A 23,520-nucleotide genomic window follows, 5' to 3' on the forward strand; every position below is an offset into this window, starting at 1 on the left:
GTTATTGTATTTCAAAAAAATTATTAGTTTAGGAGAAATATGTCTGATCAATTGAGGGAAAAATAAATAAGAATAATTAGGCATTACTAGTTATATTAGTTACAGAACTAATAATGCATTCATCAAAAAAACTTGTGTTGGACTGATTCAGTTCCTATTGTGTGACTGTTGAATTTCATTGAATTGCAATTTGGTAAATTCTAACTAAAAACCAATGCTAAAATTCTGAATTGTGCCAGAGTCTTGGAGACATGGAGATTATTTTTAATAAGAATGTTGCACACTTGTGTTCATTCATGTTGATGTATTGAAAAGAAAGAAATGGCTAAAAATATGGCATCCTTCATAACACCGTGGTAGCCCCGTCCACAAATGAACTCTCATTGGTCTCAAATCCTTCTCATGACAATAAATTAAAGCCGGCATCTCACTAGCCGTTTCAGACCAACTTGATTTTGGCCGAGGGTCATACCTGCCAACTGTTGTGCTTGAGGTCTTGTTCCCTTCAATCAGAGGTCTGTCACACACACACACACACACACACACACACACACACACACACACACACACACACATACCTACTTAACCACAAAATGAGGTCGTATGACAGAATACCCTAACTTTGGGGACACCCCTTTCTAGAGGGTCTAGAGACAAAAGAAAAACATGACTGCACTTCAGGAGATGCTCTCATTACAAATATCACTTGATATTTTCAATAAAACCTTTCCTTAAAGACCTGACAAATTACCTTCACTTTAGGGACAGTATTTTTTATGTCACTTTTAGGGACATACACAAACTCTGATCAAGTCAAACTTTTAGGACTTTGTGGTGATACACAAACTCTGATCAAGTCAAACTTTTAGGACTTGATAATTAAATAATATTAGAGGGTGAAAATGCTACAAAAAATTTATTCCAAGTAGGCAGAAACATGCTTCAATGCAAAGTTCTCATATTGACAAGAAATGTACAAGCCAGCACAGAGATATCATTGTTAGAAAGTAAAATATCAGTTTCTTCATGGTTGAGGATTAGACAACTGAATTTTTATTTGGACTTTTGAGATGCCACAATTAGACAGGCAAGCCACAATTCTTCTCACTATTAACTTGAATTGCTGTATAACCTTAAGAAAAAAAAATGGTTTGAACCAAATTCAGCAGTGAGAACCAATATTGCAACCAACTGATGATGTCATCGTGCTTGAATCAGCAAAAACTTATGTGCTAGTTATTTTACTTCTAAGTGCATCCCCAAGTACAGGTTGCTGTGTCACTCATGTGACTCATGCCACAGATCTATTGACACCGAACTCCAACCACCTCCTGCAGGTAGTGCTGATGTCATGGTTGGGAGGATTACTTTGAAATGTATTCCACTACAGATTACAGAATACAGGCTGGAAAATGTAATTTGTAACATGTACCATTAGATTACTCAAGGTCAGTAATTTATTCAAAATACTTTGGATTACTTCAGCACTGGTAGATTTTTTTTTCACTTGTTTTGACTATAAAAACTCAAAATACACATGTTAAAAATACATTCTCTGAAAAACTGAAATATCTTATGCAGTGTTGTTTCTAAAACAAGATCACATTTATATGGATAAATATTCCTTCCATCTGAAAGCACTGAATATTAAAAGAAACAAATGACAATAAAATGCAAATTAATCTCTTTGATCTACAAAGTGGAAAACTAATATTACTAATATTTTGTATTTTAAATACGTAATCCCATTACATGTATTCCGTTTCTCCCCAAACCTGTCCGCATGACACATTAACAACTTTTCATGCCATCCTAAACTGCCAGTGTAAAAGCCCTCAAAACCGACACTATAGCGGACTCCAGCGTTACACACACACTCCACTTAATAGACATTTCGAGGACTCAGACGTTACACACACTCCACTTAATAGACACTTCGAGGACTCAGACGTTACACACACTCCACTTAATAGACATTTCGAGGACTCAGACGTTACACACACTCCAATTAATGTCACTTCGAGGACTCGGACGTTACACACACTCCAATTAATAGACATTTCGAGGACTCAGACGTTACACACACTCCACTTAATAGACACTTCGAGGACTCAGACGTTACACACACTCCACTTAATGTCACTCGAGGACTCAGACGTTACACACACTCCAATTAATAGACACTCGAGGACTCAGACGTTACACACACTCCAATTAATAGACACTTCTAGGACTCAGACGTTACACACACTCCACTTAATGTCACCGAGGACTCAGGCGTTACACACTCCACTTAATAGACACTTCGAGGACTCAGACGTTACACACACTCCAATTAATAGACACTTCGAGGACTCAGACGCTACACACACTCCACTTAATAGACACTTCGAGGACTCAGACGTTACACACACTCCACTTAATAGACACTTCGAGGACTCAGACGCTACACACACTCCAATTAATAGACACTTCGAGGACTCAGACGTTACACACACTCCAATTAATAGACACTTCGAGGACTCAGACGTTACACACACTCCACTTAATAGACACTTCGAGGACTCAGACGTTACACACTCCATTAATGACACTGAGGACTCAGACGTTACACACACTCCAATTAATAGACACTTCGAGGACTCAGACGTTACACACACTCCACTTAATAGACACTTCGAGGACTCAGACGTTACACACACTCCAATTAATAGACACTTCGAGGACTCAGACGTTACACACACTCCACTAATAGACACTTCGAGGACTCAGGCGTTACACCCCAATAACACTCGGGACTCAGACGTACACACTCCAATTAATAGACACTTCGAGGACTCAGGCGTTACACACACTCCAATTAATAGACACTCGAGGACTCAGACGTTACACACACTCCAATTAATAGACACTCGAGGACTCAGACGTTACACACACTCCACTTAATAGACACTTCGAGGACTCAGACGTTACACACACTCCACTTAATAGACACTCGAGGACTCAGGCGTTACACACACTCCACTTAATAGACACTTCGAGGACTCAGACGTTACACACACTCTAATCGAGGACTCAGGCGTTACACACACTCCAATTAATAGACACTTCGAGGACTCAGGCGTTACACACACTCCAATTAATAGACACTTCGAGGACTCAGACGTTACACACACTCCAATTAATAGACACTTCGAGGACTCAGGCGTTACACACTCCACTTAATAGACACTCGAGGACTCAGGCGTTACACACACTCCAATTAATAGACACTTCGAGGACTCAGGCGTTACACACACTCCAATTAATAGACACTTGAGGACTCAGACGTTACACACACTCCACTTAATAGACACTTCGAGGACTCAGGCGTTACACACACTCCAATTAATAGACACTTCGAGGACTCAGGCGTTACACACACTCCACTTAATAGACACTTCGAGGACTCAGACGTTACACACACTCCAATTAATAGACACTTCGAGGACTCAGACGTTACACACACTCCACTTAATAGACTCTTCTAGGACTCAGACGTTACACACACTCCAATTAATAGACACTTTGAGGACTCCGACGTTAACAAACTCGTCTTGAATGACTCTTTGGGGACTCTGATACTGATATACAAACAATTGAGGATAGAAAAACACACCACACTGTATTGTACAAGCAAACTTTTTTAAATTGACTTTGCAATATATAACATTGACAGGATGTTGCAAAGAATATTACATGCAAATGCACTGCATGCACAATCATTCTCTTAATCCTAAGAAATGCCAAGATGTTGAAAGAGCAGTGAACACATTGTAGAAGATAAAATATAATATATAACGAGATCGAGAACCTTGGCCTAAACAATTAACTATATCTTCATTCCTCCCTCTTTTCCTCTACTTCACTTTCACTCCTCCATCTTTTTGTCTACTTCACTTTCACTCCTCCCTCTTTTCCTCTACTTCACTTTCACTCCTCCCTCTTTCCTCTATTTCACTTTCACTCCTCCCTCTTTCCTCTACTTCACTTTCACTCCTCCCTCTTTTCCTCTACTTCACTTTCACTCCTCCCTCTTTTCCTCTACTTCACTTTCACTCCTCCCTCTTTTCGTCTACTTCACTTTCACTCCTCCCTCTTTTCGTCTACTTCACTTTCACTCCTCCCTCTTTCCTCTACTTCACTTTCACTCCTCCCTCTTTCCTCTACTTCACTTTCACTCCTCCCTCTTTTCCTCTACTTCACTTTCACTCCTCCCTCTTTTCCTCTACTTCACTTTCACTCCTCCCTCTTTTCCTCTACTTCACTTTCACTCCTCCCTCTTTTCGTCTACTTCACTTTCACTCCTCCCTCTTTTCCTCTACTTCACTTTCACTCCTCCCTCTTTTCCTCTACTTCACTTTCACTCCTCCCTCTTTTCCTCTACTTCACTTTCACTCCTCCCTCTTTTCCTCTACTTCACTTTCACTCCTCCCTCTTTTCCTCTACTTCACTTTCACTCCTCCCTCTTTTCCTCTACTTCACTTTCACTCCTCCCTCTTTTCCTCTACTTCACTTTCACTCCTCCCTCTTTTCCTCTACTTCACTTTCACGCCTCCCTCTTTTCCTCTACTTCACTTTCACTCCTCCCTCTTTTCCTCTACTTCACTTTCACTCCTCCCTCTTTTCCTCTACTTCACTTTCACGCCTCCCTCTTTTCGTCTACTTCACTTTCACGCCTCCCTCTTTTCGTCTACTTCACTTTCACTCCTCCCTCTTTTCGTCTACTTCACTTTCACTCCTCCCTCTTTTTGTCTACTTCACTTTCACTCCTCCCTCTTTTCATCTACTTCACTTTCACTCCTCCCTCTTTTCCGTCTACTTCACTTTCACTCCTCCCTCTTTTCATCCCTTTCACTTCTACTTTTAACAACTGTTTTTTCAAGAGAAAATGAAAAAGTGTTAAACACATAGTGGTGAACAGCTTATGAAACAAAATTCAAAAAAGTGCTGAATATTGAAAAGTCATTTTACTTCTACACGGCTACAAAGCACCCTTTTTTTTGAGAGTTGTGATCCTGTTTCAGCACATAGTTTTTCAGGCCAGTCCATGTTCGCTCCTTCAAAGCCTCTGGCTCTGCTTCAATGCATCTTTCACAGTCTTGCTTACCAGGAACTTTGCATGTCTTGATGAACCTCATCATGTGCCTTTCTATTGCTTTTACCTCAATGTCCTCCCATTTTCTTTTTGGAGCCTTTAAAGAACCTGAAAAAAATAAGGAAATAAAGTTTTAAATCAGAACCAATCATGACATATTGTAATCTGTAGATTATTAGAAAATGTGAAAAGCCCTCAGATGCTTATTGCTCAGGGATGCCAACTGCTTACATTTCAGGAAAATTCCCAGCTTTGAAACCAAAATCAGTCACCTACATGATGTGTGTTTGAAAGAGTTTGTGTCGAGTGAGGATGGGGCCCAAATGGCCAATGGCAGTTAGTAATATTTGTGCTATTCTTTGACGATCTGACAGGAGTGCAGTTTTCGATAAACAGCTGAGAATAAGGTGAGGCTGCCTATGATCACATAATAGTATTAACACAATAATATTAATCTTCTGCTAAAGGTGCTGTTTCTCTCCTGGTAATGTTGTAATTAAAAATGACAAACAAAATTATCACGTTACCGTATGGGATTAATTAGTAAATTGTTCTTAATCGTGAGTAATGCATTTACCGTTGTGTTCTGATGTCCCAGTGTGTATACTGGGAGGACTTTTATAATGACGTCTATGTTGTGTGGCGCTAGATGACGCCACCAATCCAATGTTACTTTCAGTTTTTTCCTGCCTTTCCACAGGTGTGAATGTGGGTTAATACACACAAGGTTTTTTAATAATACTCTTTTACAAGTGGTGTATGCTTTTTTTGAAACACTAAGTTTGAGTCATTGCAGTTTATATTGGTTATAATGATGCAAGTTCCTTGTGGCGATTCGCGAGCATATGTTAACCGCTATTTACCCTTTCATTTGCATAATAGTGCACATATTCATGAACGTGGCTGTATGGTTGCTGTGCAAAACAAAAAAAGAAAGCCATATACTTCCAACTGATTAATATTGTGGAGGATGAGTGTTAAAGAGATTTAATGCCCATTTTAGGACTGCACAATACATTTAATTTATTGATATATCAAGGGCTTGCAAAAATTACATTATTTTAATACTTTAACTTTCATGATGACTTTTTCTTACACAATTCCCACATTGAATGAAGTCACAACAATTGGATCAAAAAATAAAAATAGACTCATTCAGAATATCCCACAATATGCTGAAATTAACTATATTCATTTATTTTACAAAGCAAATACAAATAATTGCATTTTGATATCAATCGTAAATGGCATAAATAAATACAGTCAGGTCCATAAATATTGGGACATGGACACAATTCGAATCTGTTTGGCTCTATACACCACCACAATGGATTTGAAATGAAACGAACAAGATGTGCTTTAACTGCAGACTTTCAGCTTTAATCTGAGGGTATTTATCAGGTGAGCGGTGTAGGAATTACAACAGTGTGCATATGTGCCTCCCACTTTTGAGGGACCAAAAGTAATGGGACAGATTAACAATCATAAATCAAACTTTCACTTTTTAATACTTGGTTGCAAATCCTTTGCAGTCAATTACAGCCTGAAGTCTGGAACGCATAGACATCACCAGACGCTGGGTTTCATCCCTGGTGATGCTCTGCCAGGCCTCTACTGCAACTGTCTTCAGTTCCTGCTTGTTCTTGGGGCATTTTCCTTCAGTTTTGTCTTCAGCAAGTGAAATGCATGCTCAATCGGATTCAGGTCAGGTGACTGACTTGGCCATTGCATAACACTCCACTTCTTTCCCTTGAAAAACTCTTTGGTTGCTTTCGCGAGTACGCTTCTGGTCATTGTCCATCTGTACTGAAGCGCCGTCCAATGAGTTCTGAAGCATTTGGCTGAATATGAGCAGATAATATTGCCCGAAACACTTCAGAATTCATCCTGCTGCTTTTGTCAGCAGTCACATCGATCAATAAATACAAGAGAACCAGTTCCATTGGCAGCCATACATGCCGACGCCATGACACTACCACCACCATGCTTCACTGATGAGGTGGTATGCTTTGGATCATGAGCAGTTCCTTTCCTTCTCCATACTCTTCTCTTCCCATCACTCTGGTACAAGTTGATCTTTGTCTCATCTGTCCATAGGATGTTGTTCCAGAACTGTGAAGGCTTTTTTAGATGTTGTTTGCAAACTCTAATCTGGTCTTCCTGTTTTTGAGGCTCACCAATGGTTTACATCTTGTGGTGAACCCACTGTATTCACTCTGGTGAAGTCTTCTCTTGATTGTTGACTTTGACACACATACACCTACCTCCTGGAGAGTGTTCTTGATCTGGCCAACTGTTGTGAAGGGTGTTTTCTTCACCTGGGAAAGAATTCTTCGGTCATCCACCACAGTTGTTTTCCGTGGTCTTCCGGGTCTTTTGGTGTTGCTGAGCTCACCTGTGTGTTCTTTCTATTTAAGAATGTTCCAAACAGTTGATTTGGCCACACCTAATGTTTTTGCTATCTCTCTGATGGGTTTGTTTTGATTTTTCAGCCTAATGATGGCTTGCTTCACTGATAGTGACAGCTCTTTGGCTCTTATAGTGAGAGTTGACAGCAACAGATTCCAAATGCAAATAGCACACTTGAAATGAACTCTGGACCTTTTATCTGCTCCTTGTAAATGGGATAATGAGGGAATAACACACACCTGGCCATGGAACAGCTGAGTAGCCAATTGTCCCATTACTTTTGGTCCCTTAAAAGTGGGAGGCACATATACATACTGTAGTAATTCCTACACCGTTCACCTGATTTGGATGTAAATACCCTCAAATTAAAGCTGAAAGTCTGCAGTTAAAGCACATCTTGTTCGTTTCATTTCAAATCCATTGTGGTGGTGTATAGAGCCAAAAAGATTTGAATTGTGTCGATGTCCCAATATTTATGGACCTGAATGTATATTGTAAGTGACCTGCATGCAATTTGGAACAAAAGACAACTTTGTGATCTCTGGGATAGATCGTAAATACTGTAGGCACCAATGCTCTTTTTGGGAAACACAGCCCTGATCTTTCCCATTATACATTTTAAAATTAATTTCAATTTAAAAGGTAAAATTTTAGCACTTTCAAAATCAGTGATTATTCATGATTAATGATGTAAAATTATGTGATTCATCACGATTAAAACTTTTAATTGACCGACAGCACTAGTTGTAATAAAAAACACAAGATTGTGTCATATTCTTATAAACAGCATTGTTTTATACTATGCATATGTTCTGTGATTAATGAATACAATTGTAATTACATAAAAAAAAGATGTGTGAAAATATAGAAGCCGAACAAAAGCCAGCAAAACAGCTGAAACCTTACTGAATGTACATTTAAATCATTTACTTTCTTTAAACTTGCAGTCTATTTTCTCTAAAGAAAGCCCAGAGGCATACCCCAAGATATAAAACAACCTTTTTACTTCGAACTGGCCTCCCTGATTGTTGTCTTTAGTTAATATAAAAGTAATTCTTGGTGATTAAATGATTGGTTAAAACTTTGCTTACTTTGATCCTTTTGTGATCCAGACAGTTGAGCCGTCTCTTCTGGGGATGCTGACTGAGATGGGTCGCTGCAATCCTCCTCATCACTTGACATATCATTAACGAGGGGTTCAAATTGTTCTAAAAGAAAGCATTGATGAATGAAAATATAATATCATCATAGCATCATACTTTCAAATGTAATTTTTTTTCTTACATTTTCTGTCAAAAAACTTGCATAGACAAAAATATTAGCATAGACATGCAAGCATGCTCATACCATTTGGGTCAATTTCAATCTCATCAAGCGTCTTTCCTTTGAAGTCTGAGAGTGTTCCCTTTTCCATTGCTAACAAGACCTTGCTCATCTTTGCCAGCTGCAGCGTCCCCTCCGGTAAGCGGTAATATTGTCTGTGGATTCTGATATCATGACCGAGGAAATCAGCCAATTGATCTGCTTCGTTCTCATCAAGGTTCAAGATTTTTGACATGGTTGCTATGTGTTTCCTCAGCTTAGTTGATGACAGTGCTTCTGGATTCTTTATGCCACATTCCTGAGCAGCTCTGTAAATGCACTCTCCTCCTCGGTATGCAGACATTGCTCCTGATCTGGCAAACAGAAAAGGATTCTCAGCTGGGACTTCACAAACCTCACGTGTTTCAACAAGCAGCTCCATGGCAGAAACCATTGAAGGCTTGAGAAGCACAGGAACCTTTCTCCCTCGTTTACCACGGATCTCAACTCGGGTGAAGTGCAGACACAACTTTCTCTCGAACTCCGAAAGACAGATCGCTAGGTCTTCATGTAGCTCAGAAGAATCCCTGCTTTTAAAAGCTGCCAAAAGCATTCGTGATACCTCACCTTCTCTTCTTCTGTTGAACAGGATGACTTGCGTCAATGTGACCTTAGCAAGAGCTGAATAGCTTTTTGCCGATGGGCAGTTTCTGAGCTTGCTTAGGAACTGTTTGTGTTTCTTTCCAGATGTGCATGCAGAACTTTGACATCTTGAGTGAAAGGAATGATCTGAGGCGTGTTCCACTTGGCTTCTTTTAAAGTAGTTAAAGCACCAGCAGAAATGTATTCGTTCCATCTTGCCTGGTGTATTTTTCTGAAGTCTCGAGCACACTCAGCACGTTGATGGTCTCCGTACATCATGGCATTGCTCTCAACAATACTACAGATCTTGTTTAAAGAATGACCAAGTTTGAGAGCTAGAGAGGGAATGCGGTAGCAGTTTTTCTCTTCATCATAGCCAGATACAACTTTAACAGCTGAAATGACTTGTTTGAAATTTGCTGGAATGATGAAGTCCACCATAGATCTTAGCCGAGTAATCTTCCTTGCTTCAAGAAGAAGTCTGCCAACTTCTCTCATCTTCTGTCTGATGTAGTCATGTTTATTAACATCAGATCCCATCCTATTAAACATGTGCTCCCCAGTTGCATGATGCAGCAGTCAGAGTGAACAACACGGAAACTTCATCATAGTTCATAATGGAAAGTATATTCTTTAAACCTTTGCTCACTTCTAAACCAACTGGAGTTTTCAGAGCGCAGAGTGATCGGACTCTTTTCCTGCCCTTGGATTCATCATCTTTAGGTTTCAGAGGACAGTTCTTTAAATGTTTCCAAAGGCTACGCTTGTTGTAAAGCCCTTGGCAGTAAACACAGTGAATGAAATCCTTGGCTTTTTTGCTCTCTTTTGGACGGTAGCAGGCAACCATCTCTCCATGTCCATTTCTTGCCACATCTGTGTTGTGGGCAAAGTTGCCCCTTTTTCTAAGGAGGTTTAACTGGATTCGCCTCTCTTTAGAATGTTTTGGAAACGCAACTGCCTTTGCAACGTCCACTTCATTGCGATGGACAGATTCAAGGTGTCTTGCCATTTTTGAAAAAGGCTTAGAGCAATAAAGACAATACTGCTTCTTCTTATATGACTTGCGATCCTGCACAGGTGATGGCATTGATTGAATAAAAGACCTATCTTCAGAAGAGGGGTCTGTCTCTTTGGTTTTGCATTGCACTTTAGCATTTGGTGATGGTGTTGTCACGCCTGTGTCTGATGAACTGCTTGTATCTTTATAGCTTTGTGAAAATGGTGAAGTTGGATTTTTCAGAGAACTTTTGACCATACCTTTTCCAGAAGTCTTTTCATTAGCTTCATCTAAGCTACTTTCAACCATGCTATATCCAGAAGCACTATCATCTGATTCGTCTGAGCTGCTCTTGGGTACATAGTCAACATCGCTGTAGTCTGTAACATCTGAATCACTGAGGGCTTTCCATGAGTACTGAAAAAGAGAACAACACATGATGAAAATAAGGATGTACAATTTCAGTAAGTTTCAGTGCTCAAATAAGGGGAGTGAACTTTTAAATAAGATAAGGTGTTAGTAGTCTATGGGCATTATGTGGTTTCTGTAAATCTAATTAGCATTGTACTGTGGTTACTTAAGTGTAATGACAAGCAAGACACTCTTTCAGGTTATCATACAAGCATTAAAAATGCTGCATAGCATGTCACGTACCTCTCACATAATTTCTCTAATAATCTAAAATGCCCTTCTTTGGAGAGTAATATGTGATTGGAATTTGAGTGCACAAAAATTTTTATCAAATAATTATGGTTGGACATTTATGTAATAATAGTGACTTATCTTAATAGAGATATTAAGACTGGGTGGCGTTTCATCTCCACGATATACTGTATATATTTATATAGAAATAAAGTGTCAACTGGTGGAGATTTTTTATATTGTTAATATCATTGTATGTAAATATCTAATGCTTCACCTGGTTGCACTGACAGACAAACATGCAGAAAGATGAACACACAAAATGCTGGGACAGCATTGAATTTGATCATTCAGCAAGAGGAATGTATTTTTATATAAAAATGTGCCGTTTTCTCATGTTCTCACTAGGGCTGGTTTATAGGATGATTTAATTGTATATCGATGAATAGAGCTGGGTAGTTTCCAAATATTTTAAACAGTATCCCATTTACCATGATTTTAAAAGCGTGCTAATCGAAAATTAAACAATTAAAATCATTTCGGATTTTAGAGACAGGCTGTGTCAATTTTCATTGCTCTGTTGATTGTCGACATGTTCTCTAAATAGAATCAGCGGATGACATCAACGGATGATCACTTTTGCACTGATATTCCTGGCCAAATTGAGAACAGATACTAAGGATGTCTGCATACTATTTACATGTCACAGCAAGCATTGTCCTACATAAAGACATTGGAGTAAGCCATGTGGATGAATCTGCTTGTTTTAGGTGCTTATGCCTCAAGTTGGCTGGAGTTTGTTTTGTGGAATATTTCTTACAGGACATTGGAGTGAGTTTGACTGCACAAAGAACTGAATAGATGCTTTGTGCAGGTTCCGCTAGCGGCTGGAGCTTGTTTTGTGCAGGCCCAGACCTTCAAGACAATTAAGTGGATGAATCTACACTTTTTTTGTGTGTTTATTCCGCTTATGGGCTGGAGTTTGTTTTATAGATGATCTTCTGATGTGTAATTCTGTTTAAAAAAATTGTGTGGAAGCACCGGACTTGAGCAATCTGATGGCAAGTTTGTCGCAGGGACTATCGTAGGCGTACATGGACTGTTTGAGTTTAGAGGGATGGACACCAATTGGTGATGTTGTGCGCAGGGTTAATGCACATGTTTTCTTTTTTTTTTGCTGGGGAAAGTTCGGGGTTGATTGTTGCACCAATGTGGAATGTGGTCTTTATAATTACATTTTTATCTAATTTCTCTACTATGTTAATGTCAAATACTAATATGAGTGGATTGTCACTCTTCACATGGAATGTGAATGGTTGGGACACCCCATAAAAAGAAGGAAGGTTATTTATTTTCTTAAAAGCGTAAGAAATAGGATATAGTGTTTCTTAAAGAAACACAAGTTTTCTGCAGGAAGCTGAACATTTTGGGAAGATATGGGATGGACATGTTTTCTTTAGTGCTGGCTCGAGTAAGAGCAGGGGAGTCATTACATTGATAAGTAAACATCTACAATTCAAATGTCTCCAACGGATTAAAGTTAAATTAGAGTCATTATTTTTTTTTTTGAAATTCAGGGGCAAAGGTTGATTTTGGCTAATATTTCTGCACATAACAATGTGCATTATAACAATATAATGTTGGGAGGAGACTTTAATCTATTGATGGATTCAGTCCTTGATCATAGTAAAGGAAAAGTGTGTAAGTCCCCTAGAGCAACATCTACGCTTCAGAGGATGTGTACAAATCTTGGTCTTACAGATATTTGGAGACTTTTGAACCCATATGGTAGGGTCTATACATTTGAATCCATATGGTAGGGACTATACATCTTAGTCTCTGATCACACTCTGGTGAGTTTAAAGGTGTTGCCACATACAGAGAAAAAAAAAAAAAGAATATAGTTGGTGTTTTAATGTTTCCCTTTTGCAAAATTCTGAGTTCCAACTAATTTTAAAGTCCGAAATCATTGTTTATATGGAGTCCAACTGGTCCTCATTATCTTCTGTGGGCGTGGCTTGTAGACACTTAAGGCATTTCTTAGGGGTCGGATCATACAGTATGCCTCATTCATCAAAAAATCCAAAGCATGAGAACTCGTGGAGTTGGAGGGAATATTAAAAGTGCCGAGGCAGAGCTGAAGCGCCAAATGTCGATCTGATGGCCTCAGAGAATTGACCCGATTGAAATACAGATATAATACTATTTTGTCATACTTTGAGTCGGGGGACAAAGCAGGGAAGCTTTTGGCTAGATATATAAAGGAAAGAGTCTTTTTCTACCATTCCCTCAATTAAATCTGCTGCTGGTGAAATATTTACCATTGATATTAATAATACTTTTAAAGAAATCTATCTTGATCTTTATAGTTCCATGTTTTAGATCTACTGATGAAGATATTAGAAATTTTGTGGAACCATTAGATCTCCCTAAACTGTTGACTGAGCAAACATTTTTTATTGATTCTGGAGATAAACTTGGAGGAGCTTGGCGAGGTAATTAAGCCCTTACCTACAGGCAAGGCTCTGGGGTCTAAATTCTATTTAACTGGTCTAAATCTGAAACTTTGGCTCTGACAGCATACTGCCCGTAAACAGCTTTTCATCTGACATCTTTCAGTGGCCCAAACAGGGCATTTAGTATTTGGGTATTTTATTCCCAGCAAATTTATGTGATTCAGTTAATTCAGAGTTAATTTTGACCATTTAAAAAAAATTTGAGGGATGTGGGCAGGTGGGGTATGTTGGTTAATTGTATATGTTTTTAAGTCATCAAGTATTTTATTTGGACTGTTTGTTTATATGCGTGTCTGTTGTTATTTTATGTTTGACCACTGGAATGTATGTGTGGTTGCAGGTGGTGGGGGGTACATAAATGTTAAAAGTTGTTTAAATTGAGTTCTATTTCATTTTTAGGAGGCAGTAACTGCATTACCCAAGCATAAAACAAACACAAATTAATGTGCATGTACCAGAAGCTAAACTGGTATGGCGACATCCACAGATTGTCTACTAAATGTGTATACCCACCTCCCTTAATGAGACAGGCTCAGGTTCCTGTGATAAGCCATTCCCTGCGGTGGATGCAGCACAGGGCAAAGGTGATGAGGATTGCGGCACATTAAGTGGTGAATGTGATGGTGTATCAGATGTGCATACTTCAGTGGGTGACGGGGACAGCTGGAAAACATAATCAGAAGTAATATCATATGGACTAAATGAAAGGCTCAAAAGTACCAAAAAGCACCTGTAAAGAAATTGAGGTGTTAATTATTTGTGATGCGTCTGTGTTCATATATATTACTCACCGAGCAATCTTTTGTGACAGCTGTTTAGTGACCTGATCATGCAATAGCTTGAGATGTTTCTTTTCACTCTCATTCCTCTCAGTCTCTGCTCTTTTAAAGCGATTATAACAATCTTCATGATGTTGTCGCAACTTTGACATTCTTGATTGAAACCGCTGCTGTAGATATAAAAGAGGTATTTAGCTTAAGCCAAGAGTAAAATATACATTGTCAATGTTAAAAACTGTGGCACCTAAAGACATTTAAGCATCACTGAGGTGAGCCAAAAGGTAAGATGTATGTTTTGTTAATTTAACGAAGTTGTTTTATTTTTGGTAAGCACTGCTCTGGTATAGTTGAGGGAAAAGTGAGGACAAGTCAAAGAAATTTTGTATCACTTCTCACTTGACTTGTTAACACTTACATTAAGCGTCGTGGAAGGGAAGAATGTGACCAGAAGTGAAGATTATCATAACTTTTTAATTCTGTTATTTTCTTATAAACATCATTAATTTAGCTTGGGAAGACATTAATGGCCGGACTGCAGTTGTGTCGATTACATTGGGACTATCAAAATTTGGTACCTGTTGACTTGCATTGTACGGACCTACAGAGCTGAGATATTCTTCTAAAAATCTTTATTTGTGTTCTGCTGAAGAAAGAAAGTCATATTCATCTGTGATGGCATGAATATAATGAAAGAATTGTTATTTTAGGGTAAACTACTCCTTTAAGAGTTAGTTATATTGTTTTAATGCATTGTAAAATCCGGCCTCTAAGCTTCAAAATTACCCATTTTGTCATTACAAGGAGTGAAGCAGAATTAACTGTACTTACCGATTTCTGTGGGCCCAAACTGCTGACTGATTTTACATCACTGGATTCTGTTGACGGTTCATTTAAAGACTGGAGAAATATGAGACCACAAAACACATTAGCAATTAATGACAGGAAAAAGGCATCATATATTGCTGCTTATGAATTCTAGCATTTTCTTTATGGTACCTTGGCTCTCCACGGCCAGTCCGAGTCGCCATAGTTGTAAGTGATTTCTTCACCTGGTAAAATGTCTCGTACAGCAAATAGACAAAGATGAGGCTTTTTCTTCACTTCAACAGTTCTCATTTTGCAAGTTGGATTTTTGTGCTCATCGTTGACAAGTCTTCCCAGGGACTTGTCTTCCTTGGATGCATCCATACTATATAAACACACACACTTACCATTAAATGTATGCAAGACATATACAGAAGTGTTTTTCACATCTACAGTCTGTTTTATATTAAAGGCACAGTTCACTATAATTCTCTCATCATTTACTCGCCCTCATATGACTTTCTGTCTCCTGTGGTAATCATTTTTGACGTGTTTTGGTCCTTACAATGTAAGCCAATGGAGTCCAAAGCTTTCAAGCTCAAAAAGGTTATAAAGGGAAAACATACAGCTGCTCAAAAAATTTAATATTGTGGAAAATTCATTCAAAAAGTGGAACTTTCTATATTCTAGATTCATTTCACATAAAAAATTATTGTTGCAATCTTGATGATTACTGCTTACAGCTCATAGAAATAAAAAATCCAGTATCTCAATATATTAGAATACAGAATTTATAATACAGAAATATCAACCTGAGAAGAGTTTTAATCAGCTAATTAACTCAAAACACCTGCAAAGGTTTCCCGAGCCTTTAATCTCCGTCTGGTTCAGTACACACAACCACAATCATGGGGAAGACTGGTGACTTGACAGTTGTCCAGACGACACTCATTGACATCCTCCACTAGGAGGGTAAGCCACAGAAGGTCATTGCTGAATGAGTGCTGTTCCATTCCAAGACCAGAGACAACGCCAGAACCGTCTTACCTGGGTTAAAGGAGAAGAACTGGACCGTTGCTCAGTGGAGAGGCCAGTGTGAAGTTTCCACAGTCAGTGATGATATGGGGTGCCATGTCATCTGCTGGTGTTGGTCCACTGTTTTCTCTCAAGTCGAGAGTCAATTCAGCCGTCTACCAGGATATTTTAGAGCAATTCATGCTTCCATCTGCTGACAAGGTTTTTGGAGATGCTGATTTCCTTTTCCAGCAGGACTTGGCACCTGCCCACAGAGCCAGAACTACAAGTAACTGGTTTTCTAACAATGGTATTACTGTGCCCAACAATACAGACAAGCTGATGGCCGCTATCAAAGCATCCTGTGCTTCCAGAACACCTCGGCAGTGCCACAGACAGATTGCCTCCATGCCACGCCACATTGATGCAATAATTTGTGCAAAAAGAGCCCTGACCAAGTATTGAGTGCATAAATTAAAATACTTTTCAGAAGGTTGACATTTCTGTATTATAAATTCTTTATTCTAATATTTTGAGATACTGGATTTTTTATTTCCATGAGCTGTAAGCTGTAATTATCAACATTAAAACCAAAAAAAAAAATTTCATGTGTAAGGAATCTAGAATATATGAAAGTTCCAATTTTTAACTTTTCCATGATATTCACATTTTTTTAGATGCACCTGTACCTCTCAAGTGTTTAGTCCATGTCTTCTGAAGTGATAAAATTAGCTTTGGGTGAGAATTCAACCCAAATATGTCATTATTCTCTATAAATCCTCCGCTGTAGTTCATGAGAGAAGCTGGTTTACGGTTGTTTGCACTTGACACATGTGCAGAGCACTCTACATTTCAAATGTGAAAGGAGTTATTCATTAATAAAGATTTATAGGGAATGATGACTTAAATTGGGAGTCAGATAGAATAAGAATGAGTAAATGATGAGAGAATGATCATTATTGGTAAAATTGGCCCTTTTACTCTCTTGAAGAAAAAGATCTCTTTGAGCTTCCCTGCTACATCAAGTCAACAGTTCTTGATGTACTTACCACCAATATTTTCCATGCCACTGAAAATCAAACAAGAATGTGCTCTCAGTTTCAGTGTAGTTTTTAGTTCGTTCAAGACTCTCCTTTGAACTCAGAAGTTCACCTCTGTATTCAAGAACAAAGTCTCCTCTGCAGAAAGATTCAGTGGTGAAAGCGCCACGGCCTAAAGCAGAAAAAAACATTATTTTGATTACTGTTACAGGGTGTCTGCAATCTCATTTAATAAGTAAAAATGGAAATATCTGAAATGTACTAACATTTTACTAATTCAACAGTTCAGCTGCAATACAAAAGTAATCCAAAGTACTTATATTTGAATTGTCTTGCCTTTATATTTGCTGATGTACTGCTCTTGAAGACCAGGCTTTTCAGTTTCAAATATGATGTTATCTTCAGCATCCTGCTGAGGTCTTCTACGTCTTTTACGGATAGCCAGCATGCTGAATTCCACACATAGGGCAATTTTCATGAGGGAAAAACGATTATATAAAATTAATGGAATAAACAAGCATAATTACAATGTAAAAAATATCTTAGAAAGAATTGTTCAATCAAAAAGAGAGAGAGAGAGAGAGAGAGAGAGAGAGAGAGAGAGAGAGAGACTCCAAATTAAATAATGACAGAATGTTGATTTACATTGGGGTTTAATCCCACTGGTCACAACTGTGATCACACTTTGCTTCCATGTTTGTGGAGTATTACAGTAAGAGGTAAGATATAAATAATGATATACACCAAACTATTTCATTTCTACTTCACCACAGAAAGATAATGTCCTCAAAGCAAAATATGTTAAAATACAAATAGCAAATTTGGTACCTTAGGTACTGCTATTAATGCATTTCTAAGATTTACACTGAATTATATCCATCAATACACAAATGTGACTAGTGGGAAAGCACAAACTTAATTGGCTTAATTGTTTAATCGTCAACTTCATAATTAAACAGGTTCAACTAACAATTGACATGAAGAACACAAGTGAATACAACGCTAAACATCGATTTATTAGTCAAGAATCTCTTATTGTATATTTTTATGACAAGACATCTTACCTTTTCTTCCTTAATGAGCGTGTTCAGTGTTGTCGTTCGCGGGAAAAACTGTCTTCGCTCCATTAGACGTCATTGTCACGTGTCTGAATTCCCGGAAAACGAGGTTTGTCACGTGTTAAACTCGCAATGACACACATTCATACTAACGATTTCTGCCATATACGATATAAATAGTATGTTTAGTCTTGTAGGAAGCTTTTCTGAAATTAAATGTTTAGACAAATATTCTGATAACGTCTTTTTTTCTTATTCTGATACAGATTTTGCCAACTATGTATTTTTATAGTGCAAACACAGGACATTTAAATGCTAAAAATGCATAATCTCATGTTCTCATGAAAACTGACATTCTACCTTTCGTTTAGTTGAAAAAACGCCACATATCAAATGTCTTTCAAAACATAATTAATCTCATCGCGTTACTGTGTAGTGACGTCACTGCATCTCACGGTCAGCGCGAGAGCGCCCATCCCCCTTCAAGACTTTTCCGCGGGCAAATCAAGTGCTTCTGAGTGAAAGCAGAGTGGGGAGGGGGTTAATTGAGGTGTCTCCAAACTTACACTTCACTTGCAATCTTATGTTCTGTTCATTCTAATAAATCAATGGCATTTCCCATTAAATACAAAGTTAGAAAAGTGGCTATGTCTAGTAACATTTCTTTTTAATTGCTTTATTTACACAATAATTTAAATTATCAATATTCTTATGAGTATATCTACTTTATCTTTTTTGAGCACGTCTAATTTTCTTTCCCTTTTTGAGCATGTCTACTTTTCTTGCTTTTTTCAATTTTTTGAGCTGTGAAGTTTTTGCATGTGAAGTTTTGCTCTGGATAGGCAGCAGTGATCAGGTGTGTGGGGAAGGGCAGCCTACACTGACCTGTATCTGATACACTGCACAAATATCTATCTTAAATCATCTTGATTTCTGATTCCCTTAAATACCATTATTGTAAGAAACTATGTAATATGGACATAACTTGGCTGATGGTTATTCTGCATCAAATCATCAAATTATTTTTATTTATTACTTAAAAATACATTTTCCAGCTTCATCACATTACTTTGTCACATGAAAAGCAGCATATACAGTCCCCTTGCGATACATAAATAAAATAATCTACTTTTAAGGGTTAGGTAAGAATTCAAATGAGATTTGCTTCAAGACAGTAAATTGTATATATGTATGTGTGTATATATATATATATATATATAAAGTGCTCCTCTGTGGAGATCATCAAGAGCACCAAATTCCTTGGTGTTCACCAGGCGGAGAACCTCATCTGGTCCCACAACACCAACTCTATTACCAAGAAAGCCCAGCAGTGTCTCTACTTTCTTCGAAGTCTGAGGAAAGCACATCTCCCACCCCCATCCTCACAACATTCTATAGAGGGACTATTGAGAGCATCCTAAGCAGCTGCATCACTGCCTGGTTTGGGACTTGCACCATTTTGGACCGCAAAGCCCTGCAGAGGATAGTGAGGACAGCTGAGAAGATCATCGGGGTCTGTTTTCCCTCCATCAAAGACCTTTACACTAAACGCTGCATTCAGAAAAAGCAACCAACATTGTGGATGATCCACACTCCCCTCACATAAACTATTCACCTTCCTGCCGTCTGGCAAGAGGTACCGAAGCATTCGGGCCCACACGGCCAGACTGTGTAACAGCTTCTTCCCCAAGCTATCAGACTCCTCAATACTCAGAGACTGGTACTAACTGTATATGGTAGAACGACAATAAAACCACATGACTTAACCTGAACATCACAGTGTAGTATGTCACTTTTTTTTTATTTACTGCAAGCCACTTTGCTTACCCTGGACATTGGTTTGAAAACTGGCTAAAAAGAAACACATTTATCAAGAAAGTCAGTCTATTTTTCTTTTTGAAGATGAAGGCTATTCCATGCACCACTACTTTAAAGAATAAAACAATCTGAATTAACAGAGAAATGGACAAGCCAGATGCACAACTAGTACACAAGTCCATCAGACTCTCTAGATAACTCCGCACAAATCCTAGACCTGTACATGCAAATACCAGTTTTATTCTGCAACATTTAGAAGAGAAGAATTTTAGGTAGACTTAAAAGAAAAAAAGTGCCTGACACTGGCTAATAGGAAAAAAGATAGAACATGCAATTTAAATAATGAACTGATAAATGATTAATCCATTCAAATGTCTCTATTCTGTACAAAGTTTGAGATGTTGAGCTGTTGTTCAACGTTTGTGATAAGGTCAGTGAAAGGTGTTCACTTGAAGATCTAGAATAAACTGACTGCTAGGAATGCCTGAGGTGTCAATGCTGCAAGTGTAGGATTCTTGAACACAGCATTTATTTTAATTAAATTAGTCATTTTTAACAATAAATTGTCTTTACTGCATTTCTTGTTAAATTTAAAGCATCTTTGATTAATAAAAGTATAATTTACTTACAAAAACATACAAAGTTCATAGTGATCCCAAACTTTTGAATAGTAGTTTATCTGTATACTTGTATCTAGTAATTTGTAAGTATACACATATCTATACTTATACAGTATATGCATACTTAGTGATATTGCACAATTGGTCACTGTACTTTTAAAAACTTTTTTATTTCATTTTTTTTGTATTGTATTTTTTCCTGCATTAAATAAATATTCAAAATAACCACTCCAGCAAAGGGTGCAATATTTCCTGTTAATTTCCACTTTTGGCTTTTGTAACATTGTACATCTTTAATCTAAAATGTTGCCACAGACATTTCACAAATGATTTGAACATTGATTATGATTTGAACAGTCAATATGGACAGGCTCTACACATCATTCAGAATAAATGTATTACCCCTCAGTTATGAAAAGCAATTAATTGTCAATCAGGCAGTCTGCACCTTCTCCCCTGCCAACAGTTTTTGTGACTTTTAGCTCCTGCAACAGGGAACTTTTACCCCCAATACTATCCTTGCCAAAATTCAATGTTTATTGAAAAACTTTTTATTTAATCACCTTCAACAAAACTCTTTTGTCTCAAAATACATAGAATCATTTCAGGTATTCTAATTTTCTACATCAATTTGCAGCATTTTTAAACATTATAGTTAGTGATTTTTTTCACTAAATTATATTAAATTATAAATTATATTAGCTACATTAAAATAATAATAACAATAATAATAATAAAATAACAAAGCAGCCAAGTATGTCAACAGGAACAACAGGGAAATTAACTATTAAATAAGAATTGTGTTTAAAGTTAAGCTTCTCCTTGTAAAATAAATAGGGCTGGCCCATGGTAGTTGTTTCTTTTCATTCTTTTTCTTTGAAGTAAAAGTTAATATGCTAAATGATTTCCCTTTCGTCAGAAGTCTGTTATGGGTCTTGAAGGCACAGAACTAATGACACTGGGTCTAATTCTAGTTAGATATCAAGTTTATTTTCTGTTTCCAAAAGCTTTTGTAACTTATAACATGACCACGTACAATGTGTTTTAGCTACATTGGTGAAAATGAGGATTACAATAATGACTACAACTGTGTGATGTACAGTATGTAACAAAAGTGTTAATTTTGAATTGCTGTTGTTTGAATACACAATACATATTTTCAGACAGGGTTTCAAATGTCCTAAAATTTCTCAATATCAATTGCAGTCACTCCTCTACAGATTTAATCCTCTGTGTGATGAAATTAAACACAGCACCATAAAATAAACTAATAGTCATCCGTCTTGGTATTGAAAACAACATGTTCTAGTTAATAACGGTCGTATGCTGTATAATAATTTGATAGGAAACAAAAAAGACAACTTGGCTGCTGGTTATTCTGCAATCAATTATTTAAATGTATTACTTAAGAATACATTTCCCAGCTTAATCACTTTGTCACATGAAAAGCAGCATATATCCCTTGCAATAAATAAATAAAATAATCTACTTTTAAGGGTTAGGTAAGAATTCAACTGAGATTTGCTTCAAGACAGTAAATTAATCTCCATGTCTTTTAATATAATTATAGTATATACACACATATACATATATATATATTTGTATATATATATTTGTGTGTGTGTACTATATATATGTATATATATATATATATATATATATATAAATAACAAAGTGTTAATGAAAAATATAATAAGTGTTGTGCTGTTCATTGCTCGTCTCTGTACTGCTCTCATTGAGGCGGGGAGGGGTGCGGTGCTTCCCGCGCGGCTGAAAGATACCAAAATAATTGAAGTGGGGAATACAATGTTTAAAAAGATCACTAATAAAATCAAGCGATTTCGATTTTAACACATCCTTTACAAGGCATATTTTCATTGAATACATCCAGGTGCATACACATACTAAAAACGTTAATAAATGTAAATATTTGTCCCCTTCTCTGAGAAGACAATGATTGCTTTGCAACGACACGTGCTTATGTGTCGATCACCTTCCCTATTTTAAATATTGTTTATACATTTATCTTTAATAAACTAATATCTAAATTACAGTACAATCCAATTGACTGCACTGCATCGTTCGCGCCGCCTCCGTCTCGGTAATTCTCGGTAACTCTCGGTAAACGGGGAGGGGTCAGCTCGGTAGTGAAGTGGCAGATAAGGATCGGGATTAGAAAAACATTTTGGACATACGATTTTAAATCTCCCAGTGCTTAACCAAAACCACTCTATTTTTATTTACTCACTAATTATTTACAATGCAATGTAAAATATAATGTGATTTATCCTTATATTCTTTCATGTAAATAAGAACTCTCCTTCCGCCATCTTTAAGGATGACGTAATTGGCTTCTGATTGGTCAGATTGACAAGGTATTAAGTAAGTGCAGTTTCTATAAGAGCCACTGAGTGCGCTGTGTCGAAAAATTCTTACTGGCTTCTGATTGGTCAGATTCCCGAAAGTGTGTATAAAATCGGAAGTGCAGTTCTCTTAGGGGCGCTGTGTTATACACAAATTGGTGGGGGATACACACTTCAGGTACACAAATCACTTAAAAGTGTTTTTTGGGACAAGTGAGATTTTAATGCTGGGGACCATTTTAAAGCATGCTGAATACGATTATATGGTCAAACAAATGAGGACACACAAAAAGTCCCAAATTGTCAAGGTGGTGCTCAGTTTACTGGTGTGTATTCTGGTGAAAGTACCCAAAAGTGACATAAGTAAGTACACACACAC

General features: G+C 37.5%; 2 protein-coding genes across 2 annotated transcripts; both read right to left on the reverse strand.

The window, feature by feature from the left end:
- Positions 1 to 5,015: 5,015 nt before the first annotated feature.
- LOC127637246 (uncharacterized) lies at positions 5,016 to 10,030 on the reverse strand. Its single transcript, XM_052118198.1, has 4 exons — positions 9,710 to 10,030; positions 8,894 to 9,587; positions 8,638 to 8,754; positions 5,016 to 5,245 (listed from the first exon to the last, which is right to left on the reverse strand). Exons 1-4 carry the CDS (start codon positions 10,028 to 10,030, stop codon positions 5,016 to 5,018), a joined length of 1,362 nt encoding a protein of 453 aa, XP_051974158.1.
- Positions 10,031 to 10,034: 4 nt separating this feature from the next.
- On the reverse strand, positions 10,035 to 17,760 carry LOC127637248 (uncharacterized). Its single transcript, XM_052118199.1, has 7 exons — positions 17,619 to 17,760; positions 17,292 to 17,454; positions 15,421 to 15,613; positions 15,253 to 15,321; positions 14,469 to 14,594; positions 14,159 to 14,308; positions 10,035 to 10,904 (listed from the first exon to the last, which is right to left on the reverse strand). The coding sequence occupies exons 1-7, from the start codon at positions 17,758 to 17,760 to the stop codon at positions 10,035 to 10,037; spliced, it is 1,713 nt and encodes a 570-aa protein (XP_051974159.1).
- Between the last annotated feature and the right edge of the window lie 5,760 nt (positions 17,761 to 23,520).

The sequence above is a fragment of the Xyrauchen texanus genome, chromosome 45, assembly GCF_025860055.1.
Source record: "Xyrauchen texanus isolate HMW12.3.18 chromosome 45, RBS_HiC_50CHRs, whole genome shotgun sequence".
Classification (NCBI taxonomy): domain Eukaryota; kingdom Metazoa; phylum Chordata; class Actinopteri; order Cypriniformes; family Catostomidae; genus Xyrauchen; species Xyrauchen texanus.